We start from the raw sequence: 20,889 nt of genomic DNA on the forward strand, positions 1-20,889 counted from the left end.
CTTAACATGGTTCCGACAGTGTTAGACGCCGGACACATTTGGTGGTTGTACACTACAAAGGAAACGCGTCGGTCCACCCCGGCTAAGTGCTTCTTTGTAGGAAGTGTTGCTGGACCGTCAGTTCTACAGAACGGTAATACCGGGTCGTGGATTATACTTTTACCAGCAGAGTGTGAGGTAACGTCATAAAACCGAAAACTATAAGCAGCGAGTTCATAACTGACAGCTGAGAGTGAAGATAACTTTAACCAATGTGTCGCTGTCACAATGCTCCGTGTTCCTGTCTTAAAAACGTTACACAGCAGCAGTCAGCTTTGTTGTTCGTTCTTACTGTAGATATATATCATGATAAACACAACAGACGTCTAGAATACTGAGATATTTAGCGCTCAACATGAGGTGACGCTTTTTCCAACAGTCCTACTTCGGAAATAAAAAACATATAAGTATACTTTACAGTTAACCGCCACAGGCGCTTCTTTTTTGACGTTGTACTGTTTTGAAGGCATCATCAAATTTATATTTATATGGGACATGTTTATTTGACATTAGGGTTAAGAGCATTAAAACAATTAAACGCACACTTCACCTCACTCACAGTGTCCACACTACAAAAGCTGGTTTTAAGTATCGTATGAACACACACTAAAGATGGCATGAAGATCTAACTATGTTTGTTTTGTGTTTTTTAGGCTATGGCAGGACCTGTCAGTTTGGAGTTAGACCCCATCTTTCTCAAAGGTCTAAGCTATTTGCACTCCAAGAGTAAAGATTCAGCTGAGAAACTCAAAGCTCTCCTTGATGAGTCTCTTGCAAGAGGCAGTGACTCATCCTACCGTTTATCACACAAAGTAAGAGACATATATGTATTTACTATGTACCTTAGTCCTCTGAAATCCTCTTTTAATTTCAGTTGGATTTAATAGGCATGATCTAATATATACTGTGGTCCTCATTTTATATTCTCAGGAAATTGAAGTGTCAAAGGGGTCTGTGTCAAAGCTGAGCTTAAGCAAACAAGACTCTAAGTCTTCTTCAAGTTCCTCATCTTCCAGCAGCAGTAGCAGTGGAAGTAGCAAATCCAGCTCAGAGAAAAACAAGAAAGAAGTAGAGAAGAGGCCATCTGAGAAGGTAACGGGTGCATTTTGACTTTCAGTCACAAAAATAAAATTAGTGTCATTATGTGTCATGGGCAGCTGGGCTGCAAATATTACCTCTATTGTCATACATAGTGGTGCTGCTTTGGATGATTTCACTGTTAACAAAAGCAACAGGACAAACAGTGTGGGTTACAGAAGCCAAAACATTTTAGAAATATGTTTTGTCATCTAGCAGAATGGCAGCAAAAAACATTTGACCTAAGCAAACTCGCCATAGTGTACGAGGAATTGAATAACTTCAAGTGGCCAGAGTCACAGTTTACCTTAGTTTACCTTTTTAGTGTTACAAGCTGTATTAAATGATTGTATTCCTGTTGTGTTGGAAAACAGGTCAGGGTTGATTTAGGTGAAGTGGACCCTCCCAAAAAACCTCGTCTAGAGAAACCGGAGAATCGTTCTTCTCCAATTACTGTTCAGACAAGTAAAGACCTCCTGCCAAACATAAATGACTACGATGAGACCAACGCTGACGACTTTGCCATGGAAATGGGCCTGGCTTGTGTGGTTTGCAGGTACATCCTAATTATTTGCAAATATAAAGTAATTAATGTAAATCTGGATATTTAGAGTGTGTAATTTTAAGTATTCCTTCTGCTTAGTCTGACAGTCCATTCAAAGACGATGACCAGTCTTTTATAGGCTGACTTTCTATTTGTGTTTTAATTCCCTTTAAGACAAATGACAGTGTCCATGGGAAACCAGTTGGTGGAGTGCCAGGAGTGCCATAATCTGTACCACCAGGAGTGCCACAAGCCCCAGGTGACAGACAAAGAAGTCAATGACCCGCGGCTTGTGTGGTATTGTGCACGTTGCACCAGGCAAATGAAACGTATGGTAAGGAAAATATACATATTGCAGTCTTAAGTGACATAGTCCTGTTAATTAAGCGTAATGTTTGATGATTTCTTATCACTTCTGTTTGTCCACAAGGCCCAGAAACCTCCCCAGAAGCCCTCCCCTGCTTCTGCATCCTCAGCACCTGTTGTAAAAGACACACTGGTGAAAAAGACAGAACTTAAACCCAAAACCGAAACAGCCAGCACTTTCCAAGCCTTCAAAAGAGCAGAAGTGAAGGTATGCAACACGTTATGACTCATAGTTAGTTGACCCAAGCAATATTTGTTATTCTGCGGACATTGTTTATGATTGGGTGCAACAAGTGAGAAAAGAGCAAAACTACTTGAATCCCCACAGAGAACAATAGATAGAAATTGTTCTAAAGATGTGAACTTCTGCTCTACTAGTGTTCCAGTAATGGCATTGTTCCTCCAGAGGGAAAGAGTTTGAAACTTTTGTTGATATCTGTGTTTATTGGAGTTTGATTATAGTAATAGTTCTCACAATGAGAGTTCCATCATAGTAGCCAGCTTCACGAATGCATGCAGACATATTTTGATTGAAAGCCAAAAGGCTGAGCTCAGGCTGATTTGTTGCTAATATAGGATCTGATCTGTAGTTCTATGTATTGCAATTAGATTTCTTTTGAAAGTGGATTATACAGTACTTGTGTATGTGGTAAATAAGCTTCAGTTAATATGTAGACATATACTTTCCTTTCCCCTGTTTCCTTCATGTTGCAGTCTGATAATTGTGGACTTTGTTTTCTTGCAGCCACCTACCATATCAGGTAATCCCACAGGTGGCGGCTCCTCTTCGTCAGGCAGCGGTCTTACAGGTTGGGCTGCATTTGGCGCCAAAACCAATTCATCCCTTCCAGGTAGCTCCAAACTGGGTTCCTCAGGGCCAAGTGGGAGCAGCAAGACCTTGACAGCTCCTTCTGGTCAGAAACCTGTTGGGTTGTCTGGGCTAGCTGGAGCCAAGTCTGGGCTGGGCAGTGCTAAGATAGCTGGAAGCGGCAATGGAAATGGCTCTAGCCAGGTAAACCTGAAACCTCCTCCCCCTCTGACCCTTGGAAAGCAACCTTTGAATCGCTCATCGAGTGGTGAAGGCCAAGGAAAAGGCCCTTCATCATCAGGGGCCGGCTCCCCAAGCAGCTCCCAGTCAGGTGCAGGAGGGAATGGAGGCAGCAACGGTGGAGGTAATGGGAACAATGGAAATGGATCTAAGGCTGCACTGGGGGACAAAGCACCAACATCTCAAGAATCCCAGCTTCATGCCATGAAACGGTTGCACATGGTGAAGAAGAAAGCAGCGCAGAAGAAACTGAAGAAATGAGTAGAGGCAGAGAAAACCACAGAAAATAATACAGACTTAAACAGTGTGGATTTAGTGCCAGAGCATTGTGTTTGTATGTCACATGTACATGGAGTAACACCATCCAGTTAAATACTTGAATTTTACTTTGTGTAAATGTTGCTGGACTCTGTGTGCCTCATTCTGTCATAACAAACATAACCAGTGGAAGATGTGTCACTTTTACCAACAAAGATCATTAATTAAAAAAGCAGTAATGACTCTTGTCAGATATGATGTTTCTCAAATGTGAATCATAGTGCTTTACAAAAGAACAGAGTGCTATAATATCATAGAGGTTATGTTTAATCAAAGTGTCTGTGGATGCTCTCATTCCTTTTTATTAAAAAGGGAACTGAGTCATATAAATCATGATATAGTCTTTCCAAACACGTAAAATATATTTTGTGTATAAATCATTTTACATATAACATATACTTCATCTCTAAATTACTTCACATATATTATTTACTTCATAACTGAATCACTTCATTATTAATATGAACTTCAACAACACTGAAGAACAAAAAGTGCTCAGCACAGTGCCCTCCGTTTTCCAGCCATCATTCATATTCATCACACGTTATTGGTCCCATAAGTGAGTTCTGTTGTATTTATCTTCTGAAGGTAAAGCAGTTTCAACACTTTTGGTATGTTATCATCTAAAGACACCTAGTGCAGGTTTGACATTCATAAAGCAGAAAGGTAACATGTTGAACAGGCAGGAAGTTCAGGCTCAATGACATACTAACGACCAAGTGGTTCCAAGTTTAAGAATTAACTTCAGTGTTCAAGACCACGAGTTTTCTTCTTCTGACAACTGAAATATTAGGTGAGATTATTTGTGGACAAATAAAGGACTTCTGTTTATGCATAGGACATTCTGCCAAGGTAGTTGGCAGGGACGTATCCCCTGTGTCCATTAGCTTCGGCTAACCACCACTCCTTGTTTCCTCCCAGGTCGCAGAACTGCAGGATGCGGACATGCTGGTATTCCTGCAAGGTCAGCTCCTGGTCACAGCGGGCTTGAAATGCATACACAGCATAAAACTGTGGAAAAGATAACAGACCCAGAAGACATGAATTCATTTTAAAGTGTCATTTTTTCAAAAGCCAGAAGATGGCAGTGTTTGTTAGCTTTCTACCTGGACAGGGCAGCTTTCCAAACAACAATAATAATTGTGACTTGTTACAATGCACTGACCCTCCAAGCACTTTTTTATTGAATGAATTGATTAATATGTTTGTAGTGTTATGATGACAATTATGATAGCAGTCACACCTTCTATAGAGCCAGACTCTGTATCCTTGTGAACACCTTTCACTATACTTGTTCTTTAATAAAGCTTCATGGTTTGTTAAAACTTTAAATTTAGTAAATAAACACACCTGCTGCTCTGTGTCCAGTGTGTCCTCCAGGTCTTCAGTGTTCTCCAGCTCCCCCTGCAGACCAGAGAGGGTCGAGCTACTGTCGGTTGTGTTAAGGTTGAAGCTGCGCAGGCTGCTGTTGCCACTTCCTGACACAAACAGGCTGATGTCATCAAAGTCCTCATCCACCATGGTAGGTGTCTGCTGTTGCTGTGGGTGCTCTTTGGTCATCTGGCCTGCCCGCTGTGAGTCCCTCAGAGGGTTGTACTGCTTCAGGAATGTGGAGTAGACATAGCCTTGTTGACCTAAGAGAGGAACACAGCGATTTTGTCAAATGTATGACCTGACAGTTGTTCAACATTACTTAATAATCTCTCTTTGTATTTGTACAATATAATGCAGATTGTTCTGTTAATGCAGGAATGTCACATCAAACGAGAGAGACTTGGAAGGCATAGTCAGCATTGTTCAGAGTTTATGGTAAATCCTTGAATGCATCCAATGTTTATTTATATATAAAACTCCCCCTCTGTAGCTTAAATCACTGTCAAGTTATTGTAATGGGTCTCTTTTCTTTAATTCCTGATTGTTCTTAACTTGCTAATTCTTTTAAAACCAACAAAGTAAACATCAAGGAAAACCTTTGTAGGACATTTTTCTTTAACAAAAGTAAATTAAATGTGCATAATTTCTGCAGGATTCAAGTTGTAAGCATCTCAGCCTGAGGCTGAGACAAACACAGTCTGAAATCCTGTTACAATGTATAACTCAAGAGTGTGTAAATATGAGCCAAGCATATTCATAGTGTTCATGTCAACAGAAGGCTGACCAACAGCTTCCTGGGAATGCTTGTTATCCCACAGGAAAAGAGAAGCCTGTGAAGAATGTACCAAGAAACATACACATGCTTATTTTTGTAGTTCTCGTATAAAAAATAAAAAAGGGAACTTGTTATTTCAGAGTACAGAGGGGTGCACCAGCAGAAGTCTCCATCCTTGCTTCTTAATACCCAGAGGAAAAGGCTTTGTACTCTAAGTAACACTGCTTACAGCGTGAAGCAGTTTGTTCCAAACAAGACGCTGGGATCTCAGGTGCCTCTGTGAGACGTAAAGGGAAGATGGAGACAAGCTATGGAGTTGGCCCTGTTGTGAGGCAACCATCCCCAGAGACTCCAGCAGCCATGACATCACAGGAGCTCTTGGGACTGCTGCCTGTGTGCTGACTTGTCAGTGTCAGAAAGTAAAGTTTGGTGTGTATACAGCGGCTTGAGTCACATAGAGAGTATGTAGCAGAGGAGACCTATACGAACCATGCCTGCAGATGATACTTCACCTTGTATGTCTTACTAACAGTATGTGCAGACAGCCCCTTCTTTCCTTAGCGTTTTCGTCCTTAAACACACACTTCTACGCATACACAGACTTGCCTCCAGTGTGAACCAGCCAGCGGCTGCTGCTGCCTAATGGGTCTGTGTCCTCCAGCAGGGCCACCAGCTCTCCCTCAAGCAGGCTGAGGTCCTGCTCCTGGCAGCCATTACACTTCCTCTTCAGCTGGTACAGACGGCTCAGAGGGTATTCTGCCAGGAGCCAGGCACGCTGTTCCTCGGTCTGATGCTGCACCTCTGGCATCTGGGGGACAGCAAAGCACACAAGTGAGGGTGCAAATATTTGAAGTGCATTTATAGTGAATATGCATGAGGGCATTGGAGGGGAGTAAAGGTAAAAGGATCCTGGGGGATCCTTATACATCCAAGCCTGAGCATAGTCTCACAGATTCACAATGTACACCTATGCATATAGATATGGCAAAGGAGACCAGGACTGATACGCTGTGAAGTTTTCCCGGTGCCCTAATAATCAGACCCTTGAGCTTTACTCTGTGTCTGCCTTTCATAAAACACATCTTCTTATTGCTTTAAAATGATAAAAAAGTGAAATGTCAGTGAAATGTAATGTATCAGTGAATGTGAATGTCCACATTCACATTCTTTGAATCTAGATCACAATACTTTTAATCTAGAAAATAACCGCTAAAACCGTATCTACCTTAGGTTACAAATCAGAGTTTTTAATTGCCCTTGATGTGAATAATCTTTTTCCACCTTCTTACCATTACTTTTTTGTCCCGTTGCCTCTCAAAGCTGACTTTACGCTCCATTAACTTCTGCGCATTATCCTTGACAAAAGTCAAATTGTTCAGCTCATCCATTATGCTGTTCTGCACCTCAGCAATGTTTGACAGCGGAGCCTGCAGAGGCAAACAACACAATTCAGCTTCCATAGTAAAAAGAATAATGCAGATAATAATATGACTTCTGTGCCAGATCCTCACCGGTAGCTGATGTAAGGATGGAGCACCAATTAGCACATTGCCCATTAGCCCCCTGAGAAGGGCCACCAGACACACCACACTGTTGGTCAGGATGGTGTAAGCAGCCTTGTTGAACCTCTGCAACTCCTCCACTAGCAAGGCATTGATAGCTTCATAATCCCTCTTGGTGAGACCTGATGGGTCCTCTGACACTGATGAGGGTGAGGAAGAAGAGGTGGAGGATGAGGACGAGAAGGATGAAGAACGCTCCAGGCGGCTGCAGTAATCTAGCAATTTGTCATAACGTTTCTGGATGAGCTTCTGTGGAGCTGTGAACATGCCCTGCAGGGAGGAGAGGGGGGCGAGGACCAAGGACTCCATACTGTTTTTCTGGAGGGATAAAATTGAAGATTAGTCTCCCTGTGTGAGCTTCATCACATGCTCTGTACAAGTAAATATACCTGTGTTAATGTTTAAAAATTGGTTATGTCTGTAAAATGTCTCTCTAACGCACTAAAATATTGATGACCATGAACTGAATTGCATACAGACGAACAAACTGAACTCAACAGGAAACATCTTATGGGTGGTACTATACATAGAGTAAAAGAGAATAAATTGTGCCATGGTTACTACGGGAACTGACAGAAAGGTTAGAGGCTAGAGCAGAAGAAGAGGATTAATACAAGGGACAGAAGACAGGTATGGGCACAGGGACAAAGGAGGAGGACAGCAAAACACAGACAGACAGTGTACATGAAGACTTACAAAGTGCTTATAGGGATCATTGCCATTACTGTGTGATGAACCATTTGTGTCATTTTTGTTTGGGTCCTTGAAAATCTTCTCCATGTCATGCACATTCTGCACAGCAACAGACACCATGTCCTGCAGGAGAACCCAGGGAGAACCACAATCAGCTGCACTGGCTAAATGTGGAGAACTACAAGGAATTTATTTTTATTACATGGCTGCTGTGGATAATTAAAAATAAATCGTCTTACCTGTGTGTGCTGCAGATAACAGTGAACATTCTTGACCAGTTGCCTCACAGCTTTCTCCAGACTCCTAAAGAGCTTCTCCTCTCTATCAAATACCTCATCTCTCACCTAAAGATTAACAGCCGATTACAAAGATTGTATACATAATTGCGTCTTTCAACCTCAGGGTAATTCACATTATCTTTTTTTAAATAGCTGTAAAGAGTGCATGATAAAAGGTAAAAAGTGTTTTACCTGTGGTTCAACTCCAGTGAGAATCTTCAGATAACCTGCAAATCTGTCTCCTTTTTTTCGAATTGAGTGGATGTTGAACTTGTGTAGTTTGCCCCTCAGTGTGCCTTCATCTTCCACCCTCTTATACTTCATAACTAAACATAAACATAAAGATATAGATATAAGGATTTGGCATCAATCAACCAGTGATTTACAGTAAACCATCTATGTGCTCGCTCGCTGGTAAAATACCAGTGTAAGTGGAATCACACCTATATCCTTGCGTCTCTTGAACTCATTGATGTTGACGTTTATGATCTTGGCAGCAGTGAACGCCTCCTGCAGCGGTTGATAGTCAGGGTGGTCTTCAGGCGTGGCCTGCCAGAGCTCCCCGAGCAGCAGAGGGTACTTCATGATCCTCTGGACAGGTTTGATGAGCAGCGAACCCATATCTAACAAATTAGGTTTCCCTCTGTAAGTGGAAATAAGTACATTACTGTACAGTAAATAAAGAGGAAACATAACAAGCTGATAAACATATTGTTTAGACATTGTGCACTTACTCGTGATCATATATTTTCCTGCGAAAAAACAACAACATTAAAGGTTAGGTGAGATATGTATTTTCATTCATAAATAATTTGAAAAATATTTACAATATTTATTTGGACATATTGACTTACTTCAGTGCTAATACACATGTGGTAAAGTGTTGTTTTATTTCTTCTTCTTTCTCATAGGTTTTGAGCGACATGTTAGCATCATCATGATGGTAACAATAAATCTTATATACATCTTCTAAAGCTGCCTTGGCCTGGATGAATACATCTCCTACAAGTGTAAACAGAACATCAGATTTGTCACCGAGCAACAGTCATCAAATATAACATTGGGCAACCAGTTAAGAGTCATTGTAGCCTAACCTATGACAACAGCTTCTGGATCAGGGTCAGCCATGGCCTCATTCAGTCTGTGTAAGAGTGCTGCAGATACCTCACACACTGTCTCCATGTTGGTGAACAGGCGGTCCACATCTACAACCTGACAAAAGTTAAAGAAAAGTTAAAGAAACCTGCGGAATTCTAGCCGTAAAATGAGTAATATAGCTACAGCTAGAAGCACTGCCCAATATCCTATCGCATGCTCTTCCAGTTATCCTGCCTGTTTTTGTGTGTCCTGATTCCACATCAGCTAAATAAGAGTGGCGCTTCCTCCTGTCTACCTGCTGCAGTGATGTCAGTGCGGACATGATGGTCTGACAGGAGTGTCATGTATTTTTATTTTTTTAATCTTGTGGGTGGGTGGTTCTTGGCCTGGGATCACATTTAAGCTTTGTCTGATTTGAAAGATGGGTGTAACATCAACGTTGATGTGGGATAAGAAGGTTGTAACAGCATCTACCTGCAGGTTTCGCAGAGGCTGCACCACTTCTCTGATGCACAGCTCCAGGTCAGTGAGGAAGTCCTTTTCAGTCTGTACCAGCTCCTGAATGACCTTTGCCCTGCGGTTCATCTTCCTCGCACGTACCTCCTCTGGGTCCAGTGCTGGAGACGGGAGTGGCGACAGGAGATGAGGCGTCATTTTCTCTGAGGGGAAAATGTGAAAATAAGTCATAATATATTATTATTATGTACTCATATTTAAGGTTATGTAAGTTAAAAAATCTGAAATAATCAATTTTGCTTTAGAATTTCAATTTTGAAATGATGTTGGTGGTTGTTTTGATCATGTTGGTGTCTGTATTTTCAGCCATCTGTGGCACACACACAATTTTCTAAAATTCTGGTAAACACCCAAGCTCTGTGGGCTGTGCATGCTTTGAAAAGAATACATGCCTGCTGACACATCCTCCTGATGCCTGAGCAGTATTTGGTATTTCACAGTGATCTAATTATTTTGACTCAAATGCCAAAAGGCCCCACTTAACATGCCAGTCAGGCTCACTTCTCTTTTTTATTGCTCTGCTGCCTAATCAGTCTGTGGCGGCTCTGTGCTTTGCATGGCAGGCAAGAGTGTCTGTTCGGGGAAGAGGGATGCTTCCTTGCTGCCTAATCGACGCCACGCACCGCTTCCTCCTCTGGGGGGGAAGAGAGAGAGAGAGAGAGAAGTGAAGAGAGGTGAAGGGACAGAGACAGAAGGCTCTGAGGCCTGTGTCAGGTTACGAAACTAATCGTGCCGCTGATGTAATTCTGCAACGTGCTCAGGCATTCCATCTGCTCAGACTGGCAGTGTGTGTGTGTGGCACAATGATAAACACATATGTGGAAACACAGTGGCACACGCACACTGACGAGTGTGCATGCAAACAAATTTACTCTGCCTGCCTCAGGTTACTCATTTTAAACACACAAATATATAAACACATGGGTAAATGTGCAGGAGAGCTTAGCCTAAAAACTTGCACTTTGTCTCAGTGTTACCAAGACTGTCTTCACATGCAGTATTAAATTGCACCCAACGTAAAAGAATACTATATAGTGTGTGTGTTGTGACTGATCAGTAAGAAGGATATGTTATGCAGCTCCTTCTACATTGCACAGCTTATATCACCTTTTGCATTTATACCTGCTACTTCCCATTTTAAGTGTGTTTTTAATGGGAACTAGAATGAAATATGTTGCATGTTTTTGAATGAAGGAAAGACCGGCAGGCAACACTTTGTCCTGAACATCAACTCTGTGCAGATCACATGTGGGTTACTCTCACAGAGGTCATCTGAATACACTGTGTCCACTACATGTTTCTAGTCACAATTTTAATGTGGCTTTCTTTGTGTTGTTTACCATTCTCATAATTATTCAAGACAGTTTTACAGGTAACATCCACAGCGTATCCCCTCCTTCTGAATTCACCCTCCCAGGCTATTACATGATAAAAACATGTTGAAATGGATCATTTTTTTATATTGACCGGTATCACATATGTAATTTATGACCACATTCGAAGGGGATCAGGAGAAACTTTAGCTCTCACCATAGAGCACCATTAATATTTTTCCAAAATAATGGGATCCCAGAAGGCGCTCTGTATGAAGAAAGGTGTTTAAGAGTTATGATACCACTTCCTTTGGATTTTAGAATCAATCAAAAAAATTCTTCGCTCAGTTCAGTTTTTATAGACTGAGAAAGTGGGGAAAGGTCACATTTTTAGTGTGAAAATCTGTTCACACGTTCACAGTCAAACTTGTTTTGGATAGTAGATATGAATTTCTTACATTGAAAGATCTTTTGAATAGTGACATTTGATTTAGATATATAGAAGTATATAGAAGAAGGTATTTTATATGGAAAAGCATTTTTCCACTATATAGATATGTACTGTTCATAAAATAGCTGATATATTCCCTTCATCTTTTAGCACCATAAATCTTCACAGGCTTTCAGAGAGAGACCCGCAGTATATCTGAAAACCTCCACCCGTGAGAAAATTTCCCTTAACCAGTGACGGAGTGAGCTAAACCTGCTTTCTGCCATATCACCATGTTTTACATATTGAATTACAGAATATTTCTTAATGGAAGAGCTGTTTAAGGTACTTTTTGTAGAACTTTCATTTAAATAATGATAATTAATAGTAATTTAAATAATGATATAACATAAAACACTGGGGCTCTTTAAGCAGCAGATTTCAAACTGCTGTTATAGTTACCGGCACAGGAGTTCCCATGAAAGTGGATACAAGGCTTTACTCTGTTCAGCCCAGTGAAAGGGATCCAACAAACAATACAGGCCCAGTGTATCACATATCACCATCATGTTACAATTTACCAAGCAGCAAAAGGACAGTCTAAGAATACAATATACTGAAGAAAATTCAGCATATACATATATGAATGTTACCATCATAATATAGGCTCAGTACATTCATTATTGTTGTACCTTTATGTGGGATTTGTGCTGGTAAATCATTGTCAGAACTGTCATATAGTTTCCGTAAATAATCAAACATATTGATGTCACGTTGCCATGGTTCTATTGCTTGACCGACCTGTCTGACAAGCATATGAGAACACACAGTTGAGCAGCAAGCTCACATGTTTCCTCTTTGGTGAAGTCATCGTTCTGTCAATATTTGCATTGGTAATACCACTGTAAATATGTAATACTGCTCATCAGGTGTGAGGCTCAAGTTAAAAAGGGCGGGTAATTGGTTTACTGAAAACAATGTCCGATGTTTTTTGACAACTCTGCCCTCCATGATGCAGGCTGGTCAAGAAAAATAGAAAGTGTGAAAAAGTAGAGAGTGGCTCTTTTTCAGGTAAACAGAGCTGCTGCTGATAAGGCAAATGTGTGTGTGTATGTGTTTGTGTGCTATCTCTAAGAAGTAGGTTATACTTTGCTATTTTAATCACGGTGCCACGATTTCTTCTTTGGGGGGGCATGTGACATGTATTGTTCACAGAAAAGGAAACACAGGAACAAGTGGCACAGGAAAGGCTGCATACTTTGGCTAATGTTTGATAGTAACCCACTGCTGTACAATTGATGTCAATCTGCCTGAAGTGCAGCATTCCCAGTCACTGACTGCACTCTAGGGACAGGTGAGGCCAGTTTTTTTCTGAAGCGTCTATGTGTGTTAATGTAAAAAGTCTGTGTCAGCAGTTGTGATGAGGCAACCTAGAGCTGGATTAACCCGGTCCCATTTACTGGTTCTTACTTGCTACTTACACAAAGCATTCAATGGGTTAATATTATTTTCAAGGTGAACCAAACTCTAGGACAAAGTGCTTTGTGTTGCTAAACTTGAAGTATAAGTATTCTGTTTCTACGTTTTCACACTTCACTCGTGTCTTGTTTACCTTCTGGTCTGGAACACTTCTAAAGCCACTCCTCTGTGCTTGAGTTTGGATCACAGTTTGCATATGTGGCTGCGTCCCTGTGGGAGTATCTCCTGCTCACACATAGTAACACAACAGGTGCCCAGTATGGATAGGTGCATGCTCACTGTGTGTGTGTGTGTTTAGAATGTTTGCCCTTAAGTCATAGTCACTGCCCTCATGGCCCATCTTTAGCTCACATATTTGTCTAAATGTTCTATTTTTCCTGTCATCAAGTTTACAATGTGGAGAAGTGAGAGACTGATTGGCTCACGTGTGTGTAGATTGTTGCCATAGTTTTGACCCCTAGGGACATCATTATAGTAGCTGGCTTTACCTTTAAGTTTAGCGCTGTACTCCGTCTTGTCAGACTGACTCCTCCTCACCAGCGTCCCCAGGTTGAGGTCACCTTTGGCCATGTCATCGGCTACAATAGTGTCTGTCTTTCTCCTCTCAAGGTAACGCAGGAAAACAGGTCTGTTCCTCCTCTTTATAACTTTCTCCTTCTCCTTCTCCTTCTCACCTCCGCCGGCCTCTCTGGATTCCATGCTGAGGCCGTTAGCTCTCTCCTGCCCTCAGAACAGTGAAGAAAAAAAGAAGAGTAACAAGGAAAGGGAGAGAGCAGAGCCTGAGAAGTACAACAGGTGTACTGTTCACTTTGCACTGACTGCCTGTTCTGCACAGGTACTGCAGCCCCTCCCCATGTCTACCTGTCATGAGAGCTATGTGGCCACACCTCTCCACTGCTGTGCTATGTTTCTTCCCTGTAGGCCATCACATCTATTCCCAGGGAGGATATATATGCAAATATATTACCAGAAGTGACCGCTAAGTGAAGTCTTCTTTTTCTTAAAACTCAATATATATATATATATATATATATATATATATATAAATCAATAAATAAACAAAAAGGAAACTGAGACTAACAATGTCACACAAGTTGACAAGGAAGTGCTTGTGTAAATGATCCAGGCTTTAAAAGACACTCACCATACAATCAGCTATAAACAATATTTACACAGCAATGAACAGATGTATATCCACTGGAATTATTTGGACATTTTATTTCTGCATGATCTGTAACCATGGAAAAAAAACGTAGTGAAATGTATGTATGTTTTCAGTTAAGTTCAAATAAATGCCGTGGATAGATATATATCATGTCAAATCTGGTTAAACATGTTGGCACTATCATCTCTGCAACCAGATACTGTGTTCCTTGACAGAACAATGACCGGGTGTATTTCCTCCCCATTGAAGTGCGGGCAGTGGCTGCACCTATTGTGTTGCACACCTGTTTAACTTCTAATAGACCAAATGCACATATGATTGAAGAAAAACATGACATAAAAATGATGTTGATGATGTACATATTTACTTCCTTGTAATGAATATTGTTGGTCAACTTGCTGCCTGATGCCTCCCCATGTCTGTCAAATGCTAATATTTCGTGCAGCTTTGTCTGGTGTGCATAATTATTACAACACATAATATAATATGCTCCCTATTGTTTAATGCTTGCAGATTGTTCTTTACCATGCAGCTGGTTTAGTGCATTTTTGTGTGCAACCGAGCAGATTTCTCGTCTCTTTGAGTTACCTTTACTAACTTTCATTTTTATGTGATTTCATGTTGGTACAAAGCTTTTGTGACAGTTTCACAGTGGGCACACACCTGGAAAGTAAGACTGAGGATAGTACTCTAAGTGTGGACAATGATTGTACAATTATTATATAAATAAATAATACACATGACATATGCCATTCACTCACAGCCATTCTCTTATCTACGCCATTACACTCACATGCAATATTAATTTTCAATATCTGAATGGATCATTGGAGACTGAACGTACATAACAGTTCTTTCTTGAGATGCTGGGACCTCGGTGAACATATTCCAAGGACTCTAAGCCTCTGCTTCCATTGTCCACATGCCAGAGCAACAGAATTACCAGCTCACGTCATATTGAAGTCATTGCTCGCTTACCTTGGTCTGATGTACTGTGTATGAGTGAACTGTCCTCCTTGTTCTCAGTTACATACAGTGCTGGAAGCGCTGTGAGGTGTATGAACCCACAAAAGACAAAAGTGAAGACATGTACACACAAAGTCAAAACCCTTTGGCAACAGAATCAAAGAATAGCACAGGCACACTTCACCAGTCCAGCTTTTTACAGCTGGTGTGTCATTTATCCAAAGCTCAACCTATACAGCAGTAAAAGAAGCACATCAAGGTGACTGTCTGAGAGCATGTTTGTTCATCGCACAATAGATACATATGGACTTTGACCTTGTGATGTTATTCTGAAGATATCACCATCAAATACACTTACATTGTGAGTCACACGAATACATACACAGCAAGAAAGACAAAGGTGGCAGCTCTTTCTTGCCTATATTTGTGAATATAAAGAATAAAAAAGTAGTAGAATATATCCTTCTACTGTATATATAATTTTGAAAGGGTAGGGATTTAGTCACGTGACAGCAAAATAAAGCACCAAGGTAATTTATTAACTTCCGGTTTGCACGACATTTACTATCAAAATAAAATAATATATTGGTAAATGGTTTAAATGACTAAAACGCTTATTGGGCCTTGCAAATACAGTTAACTGAAAAGTTAAATGAGGAATAAATGTTTGTGAATTTTACTGTGAATATTAATGAGTCATTAAATGTCTTGTTCACATTATGTTAACGTCATATTTTTTTTTTTTACATTGATAATGTTTTACTTTGAAAATCACTGAGAGGAAGTCCCTGCTTGACGCTTCCGGTGTTCACTTTTGTGGATGCAGAGGAGGTGGAAGACGGGAAGCAGGAACCACAGAGAGGGTTTATTGAGTATGTATAATGAGACCTCTTTTGCTGCGCTCTTGTCTGGCCTTATTTCCCGCTTCCCGTAACAAAGTCTTCACACAAGCAGCAGCTGTACTTCATCTGCATTATTTGAGAAAAACGATGCACTATCAAACGGAGCAGAGAGGACACGCGAATTCTCCTGACTTCAGGCTTTATTTTAGTAAGTTATGAGCCGCCATTATGAGCTACAATATGTGTTCTTTTTATGTCTTGGTGGAGAGGGTTAGCACCTGTGACTGGGTCGACCGACGGGTTCAGGTAAACGTTTGACCTTAGAAGCGCTGTCACATGTGGCGACATGGCACGGCTACAGAGTGAAAACCTGCTAACGCTCGCCCACAGTTTCAGTGTTAAAGTCACTCAGACTGGTTTATAAGCGGGAAGGAGAACCTTACGTGGGTTTACTTCCTCCTTGAAGGTCACGTGGATACCGAACCATTGCAGTAAACACAAACAAAACAAAAGTATTTACAGATTGGGTATAACTCTGAGAAGTGTGATGCAGAAGTTAATGTACTCTTGCATCTCGAACAATGTGGAGCTAGTCAGTGAAACCCTATGAGTTGAACAGTAGACAGTGAAATCTAATATCTAATTTGTATAATCTAATCTGATAATCTAATTTGATTGATTGTGCTGTCTTCAGAAGGAATTCAGTTATCAGTTATGTAACTGATGAGTAAGGCTTACTACCTGCCGGCAAAGCAAAACTCCACTTACTACTATTTTAGAGAGTTTGCTAGCTGCATGTTATCATGTCCTCAGGTCATCCAGTTGTCATGGAGAAAGCACAGCATCAGTGTCAGCTGTCCCCATGACAACTGAGCAGAATCCCTGTACCAAGAGAGACCGAGAGTTGTATTTCCCAGGTCAAAGCATTGTTGCACCATGACAATTGTGGTTTGTTTAAATTATGTTTTAGTTTAGTAGACGTGCCTGTGCAATGTTATGAGAGCAATAGAATAATTTCACATAAAATGAACAATATGCTGTTGACTGAATGTTAAATATGTCTTCAAAATACACACTTTCTTCTAACTTGTTTGTTTAATGGTTTTTCTAGAAAACTCTGAAGGGAAATACATTTCACCCTTCCATGATATTCCACTTATACCAGAGGCAGAACAGGTAACTATTTGACAGCAAAGCTATAGCTTAATATTATTAGTATTGTTATATTATTATATTAATATATTACAAGGTCATATTTAAACTAATTTAATAGGATTTTTTCAGGGCAATGATGTACCAGCTAAGAAACTCAAGACAAATGCAACTGAGGTACTGTTCACTTTGAATATTTAAGCAATATTTAATAGTTTTTTCTTGACTATAATACTACATTTGCTCTTTTTATTCACCTTTAGGTCCTCTATAACATGGTTGTCGAGGTACCCCGATGGTCCAATGCTAAAATGGAGGTAAGTATTAATGTTGTAATCATACAGGCTCCGTAGATTATATGTATATCAGGCACTTGTACTAGAACTACTCTTGTCAATGTCTTGAGACCACTTATTTAGTTGGTCTTTGCTTCATTAATAGGATAGATGAGTAATAGTATTAAAAAAATGTAATTTATGTTTAGATTTAGATTTGATTCCTTCAAGTGATGAAAAACGCAGACAGTTAAATGTTTCAATTTAAATAGCGTTTCAGTTAATAGTTATTTCTGAATTTAGATTAACAACACCCAGAAGCTAGTGACCGTTAGCTAGCTGGTATAACAGTAGTACTTTGCTTTGTTTATACAAGAGAAATTAACGGTAATGTATTTTCTGTCCGTGTTATGTAAGCCCAAGCATTCTATTTAAATAAGTCACACTTCAGTGTTGGAAAAGGTATACACAGGCACGAACAGACATCCATGACTGGCCTCATAATTGCTTTGATTGCCAGATTGCTACAAAGGAACCTCTGAACCCGATCAAACAAGACGTAAAGAAGGGAAAGCTCCGATATGTTGCTAACATATTTCCCCATAAAGGTTACATCTGGAACTATGGAGCACTACCACAGGTGAGAAATGTCTGACTTACATGATAACTTAAGCCTTGATTATTTTGTTCAAATGTTCATTGATCTCGTGACACTTTAGTGCAAATGTATGTGTCTATTTCCTGCATGATTTTGAACTGTTCCTTTAAAAAGACATGGGAGGACCCAAACCATAAAGACAAAGAAACACAGTGTTGTGGAGACAACGATCCCATTGATGTTTGTGACATTGGCACCCAGGTATAGAATGTTTATCACTCGATGTAAGCACTTCTAAGCATGACTTCAGATTCATTTTGGATTCACTGTTTTTGATTTATTGTCTTGTTCTTCAGGTGTGTGCTCCTGGTCAGGTGATCCAGGTCAAAGTGCTTGGAATATTGGCCATGATTGATGAGGGAGAAATGGACTGGAAGGTCATTGCTATCAACGCAAAGGACCCGGATGCCAAAAACCTAAACAGTACTGTTTTAAAATAAATGGATTTATACAGATTGTATCATCAATCATCATCTGAATTAACATTAGCCTTAAACCTCTAATAAGGTATTAGCGTACCTGCACTGCCCAGTTCACATTCAATAGATTTTATTTATGTACCAACACAAAAGTCCCATGAGAAGGTCTGCTTAGACTTGATTAGACTAGACTTTGTAGTAACAACATCAGTGTAGTCCCTACCTTGTAGAGTTTTTGATGTCAACACGGTTCTGTTTATATTCATCATACCTTTCCAAAACATATTGTGTATCCTTAAGCCGTAAAAAAACCCTGTTTTTTTTATTACCTCATAGAGCAGTGCACAAAGTGCCACTAATGTCATTTGATTCTGGATGCATATAAAAGTTACCCATTCACCTCAGAAGATTAATTTTTTGTGCACTTGATCACACATTAACAGTAATTTTCTTTGGGACATACACACTGCAAGCTTATTACTTACAAGTTAGTTTCTCATCACTAGATATCAACAATTTGCTGGGTACTTCTTGGTTTATTCTATAAAACATGTTTCCTTAGGCATAGAGGATGTCCGTAAGAGCCGGCCAGGTCACTTAGAGGCCACTGTTGACTGGTTTCGGAAATATAAGGTGCCTGATGGAAAACCCGAGAATCAATTTGGATTTAATGGAGAATTCAAAGACAAGGTCAGTGCCTTTGTAATAATATATACAGATGTGTGTGTGGTTTTTCAGTTGTGCAGTTTTAATGACTAAAAGTAAATGGGCTTAATATAGTGCTCACAGTAATCCAAGTATCTTCTTCATTCCTGAAAGGACTTTGCATTCAAGATCATTGAGTCCACCCATGAGCACTGGAGGGCACTAGTGCAGAAGCAAACGAGTGCTGGAGGGATTGAATGGTGGGTTACAGGACAGACAACTTCCCCACAGCATGTGTCTATGGGATGTACACATGTAATAAGCTTTTTAGGTGTGACGAACACTGTTTGCTTTTTCTTCTTCCTTTTTTTGTTCAGCAAAAACATCTCTTGCTGTGATAGCCCTTTCAAATGCAGCACTGATGAGACTGGAGGCATAGTCCACATGGTGAGAAAAGTGCTAACATTAAACACAAATATCCCATAACCCATTTAAAAGAGTTAGATTGTTATTAATAGTCTTGCTTTTTCTTTGATTCCCCAGGCTCCTGCATTCGGCAGTGCACACCCCGTGTCTCCAGAGGGTAAGTAAACAATAACTCTTTTATTCTTACAAGTTTTAAAACTTTTTTTTATTTTGAATTTTTTTTGCACAGTGGACAAGTGGCACTTTGTCTGACAAAACCATGGAAACATCTCAAAATCTTAACATCAAATGAAGCACTACCAAATCGTGTGGATATTCTGAATGCAGCTGGATTTATTTTTAATCCAGCTGCATTTATTTTTATGTCATGGTAAGCACTCAGTGTTAGTTGCATGTCCATCTACATTTGTTGGAGAAAAAAATGCCCACTACAAGCAGTATAAGCCAACTGTAATTGTAACTGTTGATTGCAAAAACAACTGTTTATTATTATTATTATTACTATAATGTTATTATTAAATTGAACATTGTTCTATATGTTTTGCATTATGGTTTATTTTTGGAGCCACAACTCGGCTTCTATGTAACTTTCTAGGGCAAATAAAAAAAAAAAAACAAACTTAAACATGCCATGAAGTTTTTCATTGTGGATTTGGAAACTAATAATAATAATGCAAAGAATTAATTTGAGTAACAAATCAAATTGCTTTAAATAAATATAAATTTTATTAAAAAAACACCCACATATCAGCAATATCAGGAATGATATAATAAACAGCTTTCAAATAAACTGCATTCAGTACATTACAATACTTACAGTATCAATACCCATCCTCAATTCATTTTTTTTGTAGCATACCAAACTTCAGGAGAACTAGGGAAGCCTTAAAAGTAAACTTACAGGCAAAAGGTTACACATTGTTATACCTTTAGTGTCCAACTGCAAAAAAAGACCAAGCGTGTATGAACTGCTAGCTTAACTTGTGAGCTGATCACATGTAGTAGTGCACATGTTAAGCCCAAAAAGTCATTCAAGTAATGTTGACTCACTCAGAAACACACTGAAGCATCTTCAAGTATGGCTATGCTTTTAACCCGCTCCATCTCACAACATCTTGGCTTTCTCAGCAACAACCTGCTACTGTAGCTGGGTCCTGTACAAGGAAATTTAACATTTTTCTGTATGTAGATTTATTTTACAAAATAGCTACAAAAAAACTAGAACTTCTATTGACTGAGCTAACAAGATGCTATAACTGTAAACATTGCTGTGACAGTGAGTGTAGTATTTACAACAACATCCTGAATAATCTAATCATTGTCGTTCTGTTAACTCAAAAAAACAAACAAAAAAAAATGCCAAGAGGATTTTCCGACATACGATATGAGGAGTCATGGATCGATTTGACAGAACAAAAAGAACCTACATCA

General features: G+C 39.8%; 3 protein-coding genes across 5 annotated transcripts; 2 read left to right on the plus strand and 1 right to left on the minus strand.

Moving 5' to 3' along the window:
• The first annotated feature begins 52 nt into the window (after positions 1–52).
• On the plus strand, positions 53–3,574 carry ints12 (integrator complex subunit 12). Of its 2 annotated transcripts, none has more exons than XM_028408478.1 (7): positions 53–133; positions 693–851; positions 970–1,131; positions 1,491–1,672; positions 1,835–1,994; positions 2,091–2,234; positions 2,772–3,574. In XM_028408478.1, exons 2-7 carry the CDS (start codon positions 696–698, stop codon positions 3,333–3,335), a joined length of 1,368 nt encoding a protein of 455 aa, XP_028264279.1. In that variant the 5' UTR covers positions 53–133; positions 693–695; the 3' UTR covers positions 3,336–3,574. The 2 variants fall into 2 exon arrangements, with proteins under 2 accessions (XP_028264279.1, XP_028264271.1); XM_028408470.1 differs by having other exon boundaries at positions 54–177.
• A 98-nt stretch (positions 3,575–3,672) lies between these two features.
• arhgef38 (Rho guanine nucleotide exchange factor (GEF) 38) lies at positions 3,673–15,307 on the minus strand. 2 transcript variants are annotated; one of them, XM_028408451.1, is made up of 15 exons: positions 15,054–15,307; positions 13,399–13,630; positions 9,647–9,831; positions 9,169–9,286; positions 8,929–9,076; positions 8,809–8,826; positions 8,518–8,717; positions 8,267–8,400; positions 8,036–8,140; positions 7,800–7,919; positions 7,053–7,421; positions 6,831–6,968; positions 6,148–6,349; positions 4,743–5,026; positions 3,673–4,403 (listed from the first exon to the last, which is right to left on the minus strand). In XM_028408451.1, the coding sequence occupies exons 2-15, from the start codon at positions 13,607–13,609 to the stop codon at positions 4,221–4,223; spliced, it is 2,415 nt and encodes an 804-aa protein (XP_028264252.1). In that variant the 5' UTR covers positions 13,610–13,630; positions 15,054–15,307; the 3' UTR covers positions 3,673–4,220. The 2 variants fall into 2 exon arrangements, with proteins under 2 accessions (XP_028264252.1, XP_028264261.1); XM_028408460.1 differs by lacking the exon at positions 15,054–15,307 and having other exon boundaries at positions 13,399–15,040.
• Positions 15,308–15,853: 546 nt separating this feature from the next.
• ppa2 (inorganic pyrophosphatase 2) lies at positions 15,854–20,051 on the plus strand. The gene is made up of 12 exons (XM_028402385.1): positions 15,854–16,091; positions 16,995–17,059; positions 17,168–17,212; positions 17,299–17,352; positions 17,831–17,950; positions 18,083–18,169; positions 18,265–18,391; positions 18,950–19,077; positions 19,207–19,292; positions 19,410–19,479; positions 19,576–19,615; positions 19,688–20,051. The coding sequence occupies exons 1-12, from the start codon at positions 15,923–15,925 to the stop codon at positions 19,708–19,710; spliced, it is 1,014 nt and encodes a 337-aa protein (XP_028258186.1). The 5' UTR covers positions 15,854–15,922; the 3' UTR covers positions 19,711–20,051.
• The last annotated feature ends 838 nt before the right edge of the window (positions 20,052–20,889 follow it).

The sequence above is a fragment of the Parambassis ranga genome, chromosome 1, assembly GCF_900634625.1.
Source record: "Parambassis ranga chromosome 1, fParRan2.1, whole genome shotgun sequence".
NCBI classification, from domain to species: Eukaryota; Metazoa; Chordata; class Actinopteri; family Ambassidae; genus Parambassis; species Parambassis ranga.

What these genes read in the sequence shown, in the direction of transcription:
- ints12 (XM_028408478.1), top strand. Translation starts at nt 696, where the DNA reads ATGGCAGGACCTGTCAGTTTGGAGTTAGACCCCATCTTTCTCAAAGGT. An exon ending in CCTACCGTTTATCACACAAA is followed by an intron (nt 852 to 969) that starts GTAAGAGACATA and finishes TTATATTCTCAG; the next exon opens with GAAATTGAAGTGTCAAAGGG. An exon ending in CTGGCTTGTGTGGTTTGCAG is followed by an intron (nt 1,673 to 1,834) that starts GTACATCCTAAT and finishes ATTCCCTTTAAG; the next exon opens with ACAAATGACAGTGTCCATGG.
- arhgef38 (XM_028408451.1), bottom strand. Translation starts at nt 13,609, where the DNA reads ATGGAATCCAGAGAGGCCGGCGGAGGTGAGAAGGAGAAGGAGAAGGAG. An exon ending in AGCCTCTGCGAAACCTGCAG is followed by an intron (nt 9,287 to 9,646) that starts GTAGATGCTGTT and finishes AACTTTTGTCAG; the next exon opens with GTTGTAGATGTGGACCGCCT. An exon ending in ATGATCCCTATAAGCACTTT is followed by an intron (nt 7,422 to 7,799) that starts GTAAGTCTTCAT and finishes TTATCCCTCCAG; the next exon opens with AAAAACAGTATGGAGTCCTT.
- ppa2 (XM_028402385.1), top strand. Translation starts at nt 15,923, where the DNA reads ATGAGACCTCTTTTGCTGCGCTCTTGTCTGGCCTTATTTCCCGCTTCC. An exon ending in GGATGCCAAAAACCTAAACA is followed by an intron (nt 18,392 to 18,949) that starts GTACTGTTTTAA and finishes ATGTTTCCTTAG; the next exon opens with GCATAGAGGATGTCCGTAAG. An exon ending in ACACCCCGTGTCTCCAGAGG is followed by an intron (nt 19,616 to 19,687) that starts GTAAGTAAACAA and finishes TTTTTTGCACAG; the next exon opens with TGGACAAGTGGCACTTTGTC.